General features: G+C 36.6%; 1 protein-coding gene across 1 annotated transcript in view; it reads right to left on the bottom strand.

Moving 5' to 3' along the window:
* Positions 1-853: 853 nt before the first annotated feature.
* The window catches only part of OXCT1 (3-oxoacid CoA-transferase 1), a 137,000-nt gene continuing 128,479 nt past the window's right edge, over positions 854-9,374 (bottom strand). Inside the window, exons 16-17 of the mRNA XM_003981437.6 lie at positions 6,087-6,188; positions 854-1,119 (exon numbers count right to left, since the gene is read on the bottom strand). Of these exons, the coding sequence (XP_003981486.3) occupies positions 1,078-1,119; positions 6,087-6,188 (144 nt within the window). The 3' untranslated portion in view covers positions 854-1,077. The remainder of the gene's footprint in view (positions 1,120-6,086; positions 6,189-9,374) is intronic.

The following is a 9,374-nucleotide window of genomic DNA, read 5'->3' as shown; positions in this document are numbered from 1 at the left end:
CTCTCTCAGAAATAAACATTAAAAATTAAAAAAAAAAATAAGTTTTTCTGAAAAAATAAGAGATCCTGAAAAGAAAGACAAAAATATTTTAAACTCTGTTGTCACTGTGACAGGATTCATGATAAATTATCCCATAGCCCCTTGTGGCTTAAAAGGAAGTCTTGAAGGAGTAGCCCACTGTACCTCAATCACATAGAAAAAGCCTCTTAAGGACCCCTCTGGATACACAGAAATACTGCATTATTTTAAAATGAGAAAACTGACTAGATCAGTTAGGTTTATAGCCCTCTTCTCATAATAAACCTTCGTCTTTGGCAAAGCACAAATGGTTGCTTGGTTTATAAAGGCAACTTGTTGGTGAGACGTCAGCACCAGCAGACCCTACACACTCTGGTCTCTCCCATGAACCAGTTACTTCTCCCACACAGAGATGTTCTTGTTTGCCTTACTGAACATCGATTTAGTTGTAGAAAGTGTGGGAGGAAAAGGGATGCTTTAGGGAAACAAGATGCAATCACAAAATCAGAGGCTCTAAAAGAAAAGTCAGAGGAGGCCAAAAGAAAAACATAATCATTAACAGCATTTCTCCTACTCAAAATTCACACAGATGTTATCATTCAGCACTAGTGCAATGCTGCCTTGGGTATACTCTGGGTGGAGTTCTTTATCTCCCTCATTCTTTTTTTCTATACGTCATGATTTAGTTGGGAGGGACAGCACATCAGTGAAAGTCTTCCTAAGGGCCCATCTTGGTACAATTTTGTGTACATATCACAAAAGGTAAAGATAAATCCAATGTGAGCACCAATTGTAAAGATAAGCCTTCAAAGCAATCATAAAACAAGTAAGATAATCATTTATATTATATATATATATATATATTTGTCTTTCATTAAAACCTTATAGCACACTAGAGAGAATAAAGACTACATGGCTGCTACAGTGTAAAATGCTGGAAGAAAACTAGTCAAAACTGCTTCTTAGATATACAATTATGATTACTGATGTCCTTTCAATGAAATCCTATGTGGTTAAAATGAGAAACACACAACCTGGGAGAAATGTCTATTCCACATTTCAAGTTGTGATCTGCTGCATTGGTATGAGTTTTGGTGAAACCTGGTAAAAGAAAGAGAAGAAAAAATGACCAAATTGTACAAAATCTCATGGCATCAACATCTCTTTTCTGAATTTCCAAACCTGAATAATGTTGGCAACAAACAGCCTTGCCACAGACATCACCTAGAGTTTCCTCATTATTTTCCATTCTAAACCAACGAGACAGAAAACTCTTTCCTGTTTATGTTGTGGGTATATAGTTCTCAACCTTCTTGCACGTTACAGTTCCTAAATTAAGCATCAGTAAGACTGGCAACAGCAAGAGGGTGGAGGAACAGACAGAGACGATAAAGGGTCCAGAAAACCAAGCTCTCGGAATGGATCACTGAGCTCTGAGATTGATGCCTCTGAGAGCACCCAAAACAGAGACACAGAGTAAGGCACAAGTCTCAAAATGCTCAAAATAAGTCTAGTCAATTCCCAATTTCGTTGACACAATGTAGTCTTTGGATTAACTGGGCCCATATTAATGAAGAGATAAATGATCGATGATGAATTTTATCAGAAATATCATAATCAGAATGGAAATGATATGAAGGCAGTAAAAAGATTCCAAGTTATTTTTAAAAAGGAGGCAATAGCATTAAAAATATTAAATGTTGACTAGGTTTATGTTCAATATACAGAACAATACATGCATTCCTAGAAGACTTGAAGCAGAGAAAAATGAAGACAGGTCTACATTTAATGGTAGAGCTGGTGGAAGAATAAAGTTAAGTGTAAGTGATTGGGCTTAATTTTGACTGATCCTTCAAGGCAATGTCAGGTATAGATGTCTTCATTCAGTCTGGCAAATATCCATGGAGTCCTATTAAGTAACAGTCCCCATGGAAAGCACAGTGGGGGCATATTAAAATCTAGATGATTTTTGAGCTCTTCAAGAATGAAGCGATTGAAGTGGGCCTAGGCTTCCAGAATAAACAGTTAATATTTTGTTAAATTAATGAAAAAATGGGGGCGCCTGGGTGGCGCAGTCGGTTAAGTGTCCGACTTCAGCCAGGTCACGATCTTGCGGTCTGTGAGTTCGAGTCCCGCGTCGGGCTCTGGGCTGATGGCTCAGAGCCTGGAGCCTGTTTCCAATTCTGTGTCTCCCTCTCTCTCTGCCCCTCGCCCGTTCATGCTCTGTCTCTCTCTGTCCCAAAAATAAATAAACGTTCAAAAAAAAATTTTTTTAAAATGTCTTAAAAAAAAAATTAATGAAAAAATGAATGAATAAATGGATTAAATAAGCCTTAAAGAATTAGAAGAAAGGTTTTAATAGAGGTTAAAACAGTATTAACAATAGGAGTAGACAATTATTTGGCTTTGATGAGGTTAAATATTTTTAGTTCATTTATAAATTGTTTCTGTATTAGCTCTTCACAATGTCAAGAGCTAATGCCCCCTTTTCCATTTTTCTACTAAAAGAATGACACGATCAGAGTAACAAGGATCGGTATGGCTTGGTATACAGCTTAAAATAAATGACAGCTCATTCAGACCTGCCAGTTCCAAGAGCAGATATATAATAATAGACAAAATAATAGACATATAATAAATAGTCAAAAATCACAGCCCACATGTGCATAGATCTTCAACTCTACTGAAAAGAACAAAAGACATATGGGCTCTGAGTATTTAGAAAGTGTGTCTCACAAACAACCCATTTTCTTTTTTTAAACAACAGAGCATCTGTAGAAATAATTTAATGAAATGAAACTCTATTTTTCGGGAAACAGATCATTTCCAATAGAAGCTTTATAGCATTTCCTTTAAAAGGAAACTGGACACCTTAATTTTATAACCTAAACATCTGATCACTTTCCTTGGCATACTGACCCTATTTTGAGCTCTTAATGTCATTTATATCCTCAATGTGGACTCTGACTTATATGAAGAAAGAAAGAGATGAAGCTTTATGTAGACTGACTTGGCCCGCCTATTTTTGTAATGAAAAACACCTACTAAATCACCATTTTTCATCCTGTTCTTGCTCAGTCTCATCAACATTTTAAGCCCATGCAGGCTGAAGCAGATCATCCTGCGAAGGTGATCTACAGGTAACACAAGACTATATGATTTAGGTGTAGAATATAAGCCAACAATTTGTTTTCCCAGTCCATTGAAATCCCAATGGTATACAATTTAATTCTGGTATAATGCCAGTTCATAATAGATACGGAGTATAAATTTATTCAACTTAGCAAAGAATATGTACACCTGGCCTCTTCCAAATTTCACTGCAAACATATAAATAAGCTGTATTCTTACTTAATTTTTGCCAGTGGTGGTTTAGATGTATTCCTGCCTGTAGAATAAGACCAAGACCCTTGGGAGTAGGAACTACACCAATTTGTTCTATTTTATTCACATTTCATAGCTCAATGTGGGACACAAATGGGCGTTCAATAAATAATCATGGTTGACTGGAAGTTTATTTTACCTCTGGAAGTTTATTTTACCATGTGATTTTCAAATATGGATTCAATTTTTTTTAATCTAATTAAAAAATAAAAACAGAAGGAAATAATGTTGTTTCAAAAAAGGTCCACAGACATATATGGTAAAGAAAAAAATATTTTATGTAACACAAGCATGCATTAGAAAAGAGAGAAATGAATAACCATTTGAATTAACTACTCAGTGGAAAAAGAGACTTTGGAGATAATGCAATTTAAGTGATGGCATATCACTTTTCCCTTTTCTTTCTACTTTGGCCCATCAAGTAACTGGCAGGAACACACTGAGTGAAATACAGGAATCTGACATTTTCATTAGCTTGTCACAGCTTTAATAGGAGAAAATGTTAGCCAACACATTTTCAAAATTACTCAGACCTAGGTTTTCACCCTTTTTTCTTTATTATGCAACAACCTGGTTGTCTAACTATTCCCTTCTAAAATGTTTATTTCCAGGTATACACTGAAGACTGAGTGGGCCTTTTCTCAAAAAGGAATTTTGACTAACTTGTATAAAGTTTTATAGAGAGTAAAATGGTACCTATCCATTAATAACCACATGGAATATCTTCTAAATTATGATGTGAAACACTTATTTGAATTATCAAATTTGAATTTGAATTATTTAATTATTAATTTAATTTGAATGATCAAATAAAGAAATGTTACCCTCAATATAATTTTATTATTGTATGTATTTTATTGATAACCCAGCTATTACACAGAACATATTAATTAGAGCATTCTAGCCCCTAGCATTACAGAAAAACAATCTGCTACATGTGATTTCACCCATCAGGATCTAAAGAGATGCCACTGATCATCAGATCCTCAAAAACTAGCTCTTTTGTTGAGATGGTTCAGCTGATACTACACCTTTTCATTTTCACAACAACACTAATATGCAAATTCACATCTTATCTCAACAGCCTAATTTGGAGGAAATAAGATTACATGTCAATGTCAAAAGAGAAAGAGGGTGATATGGTGTTAAATAAGAAACCACAGAGATATTTTTCAGTGCATCAACACAGGGAAACTAGCACTTAAAAACAAAAAGCAAAAAGCAAAAGCAAAAAGCAAAAACACTAAAACACCTTTTTCATCCTGACTTAACTACATAAATGGGAAAAAAAAAAGCAGATAACAACAAGGGTCCTTTCTTTGTATATCCTCTTTCGTGGCAAAGAAATGAAAATCATGTGGATTCGAAAATATTACCTGACGAAGAAGAGGTTAACTTACCCACAATGGGGAAAAATACAAAGAACAGCTGATAGGTAAGAAGAATTATTTGCTTCTACCACTGAAGTAACGGATTCTAAACAGTGAAAAGTATAAACAGATCTCATTTATTCTCCCTAAGGTTACTAAAAAGCTAATTAAAGATGTGGGTATTTTTTTGTTGTTGTTTTTTGTTTTTTTTGTGCTAGGTATTGCTGACAGACTTTTTTCCAAAGAGAAATTCAAAAAAGGTTAATAGACAAAGACCCTCAGACAGTACCATAAACAGTTATATGTGGATAATGAATTATGCAGCAAAATTGTTTTTATAGAAATTTGTTATGCATTAACAGGTACCAGCCAAGCATGTAGTACCTAAGGAAGAAGCGTATGAAATATATGCCTGATTTATCAAATAGGTTTTGTTAAATTACTTTCTCCAGGATGGGTAGCTGCAACATTTCTTCCCCATTATAACTGTATTTCATTTTAACTAGTAAATCCCTTCTTAAAATGTATGTGAAAAGGAAATTCTTTTCCTTCAGCTTTTCAGAGACATTTCTCCTTTATTTTGATTAACTTCAAACAGACTGAACCATCCTCTCGACCCCCATTAGATGGGTGATCAGTGATTTATAAACAAGCACTTACATTAAAGGGTGACTATATTATAATATTATTATTTTTGTTTTGAAAAGTGATTTGGGGATTTATTTAATTATACTCCTCTGGTCTATTATGTGCTTTGTAAGTCTGAGTTTTTATGCACTACGTTTTTCTTTAAATGCAGGATATACCTATTTTGCGACTGTAACTCAGTGTCAGAGCTCAACGTTCCAACATGTTCAATAGATGGAATAATCAAGCATCGAAGTTAATAAAAGAGAAAGCCCTAAGTCATAGGTGGATTAAAAAATAAGGGAGCATCATTTCTCCATGTGTGGCTCACATCTTGGAGTTAACGGAGTCTAGCCACAGCTCTGATAGGTAACCCAAGAACAGAAGATTTGCAAGGGACTTTACAGAAAGTGGCTTTGTGTTCAAGCTCCACCTTCTGTTTCCAGCAGCCCCTGGTGGTTCCTCCCCCTCCTGCTTCTGACTCCTGAGCCAAAGGGTGGCCGTGAGTCAGAGCCCGTTCCTGCTCCCACCTGCTCTCATCTGGAGGCACCCTTCCCTTCACTCCTGTTCTCTGTAAAGGTCAACTCCAAAAATGATCACAAATTAATGGTTCATGTCCTGTAAACACCCATTAATCAAGCTCATGATATAGGACAAGTGGCTGGATTTATTCACAGAAACACTTACTGCAAAATCACACCCAGTGCTCTTTTTGATGTCATCCACGGTCAGGCCTTCCCAGAGTTCAATCAGAGTCAGTCCTTTCTTGTTGTCCACGTCAAACACAGCCTGTCGGAATCAAGAAAACGACAATGACAATTTCCATCACAGTAATTATTTTACAACACAAAACAGAAACAACCTCTCAAGTTCTTAAAGGAGAGACAAGACCGAGGACAAAAGACTCTGAAAATCAGCAATGAGAAAATGTCAACTCTAATGGTTATATTTTGGTGAGAATAAATGCCAGCTCTCTAATCGGCAATTAGTTGTGGAGCACTGTCGATGTCAGAAGATAAATGAATGTTGACTACTGATGGCACATGCTACTACTGTAACCAGTTTTGGGTTTTTGTTTGTTTTGTTTTGTTTTGTTTAACTACTTTCCTTTAGTTAGGTCTAACACTTCTGGTCAAAATTTCAGTTAGAAGAATAATGATGATTTGAAGGAAAAAAGGAATGAAGAAAGGGAGGGAGGGAGAAGATATTTGGAAGGTGAATGTACAAGGATGTTGGGGGAGAGCTGATCAATGCTGCTAGGTAAAGAGTTACAGGAAATAAAAGAAGGCACTTTGAAGTGGTTATGAGTAATTACAAGGGGATAGCTGTCCTGATCCTGAAAGACCCCCCCCCCCCCAGGTAAATATTACAACTTTCCCTTTTAAGTCCTGCAAAGACACACAGGTCCAAGAGGACAGCATGAGAATCTCCCCCTTGGTATGAAAATCAAATGAAGATGCTCGTGTTTAGGACAAGCATGAGAAGGCTAACCTCACCTTAATGTTCCTTTACAACATTGTGGTTGGTAATGCCAGGTGATGGTAATGCCCATTGGTACAGTATGACCTCAGCACGAAGACTCAACTTGTTGTACCTGACTTAGGATACCTGCCATTTGTTACACTTAGCAATATGACAACCTGAGTGGAAGGGACTGACAAAGTCATTTAATATAACCTCCCGCTTAGGAATTCTTCCATTCTGAGATGGTCAGCTCTGCTGAGAGGCTTCCGATGCCAGGAGGCTCACTTGTCTCAAGGCAGATTAGATGGTCTATGGATGGGCAGCTCTAACTATAAGAGCCCAAAACTGCTTCCCTCTTTCACTTGCTGGATCTACAAGCAAAAGGCACTGTTCCCTCTCTTGGCTTTCACTACTAGTTTCCTCTCTCTCTGACTTAAAAATTATGCTCCTCATATCCTTCCCCTCTTCCAGGTTTACCTTACATTCAACTATTATTCACAAGCTGATCTTTATTTTCAGCTAGTTTGGAACTCAAACCCAAAATTTCCATTTTAAACACTCTTGTGGATAGGAGGCTAATATGAAGACACAGCGACCTGTAGAGGAAAGAACCGTGGCTTTCGAGCTGGACTGGAATTTCGGCTCTGCCACACACTAGCTAAGTGATCTTTGGTGAACCTGCCTTTGCATGTGTACATGGATATCAAAAAAACCCTACTTCCCAAGACTGTTATACAGGACAAATATAACGAACATTATCTGGGCACCTGGCATCATGCCTGAGGCATAACAGGGGCACCATATACATGCATGTTCTTTCTCCTTAATAGCTTAACTTATTGTCACTTGTGTGTGAACTCAAATCAAAGCCCTAAAACGGTTATTAGTCTCCCGTTAACTGATTTTTCCCCCTTGAGCAAAACATTAAGAGGACATGATACCTGAATTCTATGTTTGATGAATTTACAGATTACCTGGTTGATTTTACTGGAAAAGATGATTTAAATTTTAGAGGAAATATTACAGAAAACTTCCTTTTTGTTTGCACATTTTTATGTTCCTAAAAAATAAAAAAACCTGTTTTTTCAGTAAAAATATGTGTTTTGAGAAGGAAGAAAATGGTCATTTAGGAATGTCTGTATGCTACATTAGCTTATTTAATTCCAAAATGACAAAAAAAATTTTTTAATGGACACTTTTGCTTTGTAGAAAATGTGTCTGGAGCATTATTCATACTGATTTTCTTTTCACTGCATTATGAACAACTGTAAATTTATCAAAATAAATTAAAAAAAAAGAGTCTCTAGATTATATTATTAAGAACAGGAAGGGAAGGGATTTGGGGAAAAGATAACTGTAGTGTCATGAATATAAGCCTTCAGTGATCAGGGAAAGAAAATCTATGGCAAATCTACTTACTGCTTTTAGAAAACTTTTAACACCTTTATCAAACTCTAATTAGCTCTCAAGGTCATATACTGGAAAGCCAAGCATCTATTATTAAAATGAAGGAAATTTACTTTTGAAATATTTAGGAAGATTTCCATTTAGCAGTATAAAGTATAAACAAAACCTTGATAAAAATGGAGACCACATTATAGATAAAGCAGTTAATCATAGCCCAGCTGCTGGCAAAGAAAGCATCTTTCATAACCTCATTCTAGCAGTACAAAACTAGGAAATCAGGGTCAAAAATCTCCAAAGCCTCTTTCAAAAGGCAAACTAATGGAATTTCTTTAGAAGTTGAAAATGGAATTCTAGGGGCATATCTGCAATGGCAGGCTGAACACATTTATTGCCCTAATGGCACCGCATTCTCATTCAGTCACTCAACAAATATACATTAGAGCACCTACTATGTACAGAGCCACAGGGGTAAATGTGCACCGTTCCCTTCCTTGGGGTTCCCACAGCTGTCTTTCCCTTTGCCCATTTTTATCTATCCAATGTCATCTATGCTAAAGGCTTCAATTATCCTTTACTAGGTTAATGACTTCCACAAGTTTGGTCCAATACTGACTTTCCTTCTGAGCTCCACATCCATATCTCTGTTTATCAGAAATCTGACTGGACATTCAAGATGTTAACATGTTCAAGAATATCAAACTGGGTGTGTCAAAGCTGAACCCAATCTTTTACTGCCTCCCACCGCTCCTCCCTGTCTCTTCCTACCGTCTGGGCTTCATTAGGAAAACTTAGGAAGCACCTCTGTCTTAGCAGCCTTGTCCAATTCATCATCTAGCTAGGTTGAGTCCATCTGGGTCTCTCGAATCTCTCCTTCTAACCTGTGGTTTAGAACCGTGACGCTTCTGGCCTAAATCACTGAATGAATCTTCTAACTGAACTCTGTCTCATCTCTTCTCCCCCTACTCTGCATAAAAGCTACAGCATTCTTTCTAACATGCAAATCTAATCCATCTAAAATCATTGAAGGGCTTCTACAAGCAACATAATGGCAATAAATTCATATCTTTCAGTACTCACTCTAAACGTCAATGGACTCAATGCTCC

The sequence above is a fragment of the Felis catus genome, chromosome A1, assembly GCF_018350175.1.
Source record: "Felis catus isolate Fca126 chromosome A1, F.catus_Fca126_mat1.0, whole genome shotgun sequence".
NCBI classification, from domain to species: domain Eukaryota; kingdom Metazoa; phylum Chordata; class Mammalia; order Carnivora; family Felidae; genus Felis; species Felis catus.
This window is presented reverse-complemented; position numbering and strand designations above follow the sequence as displayed.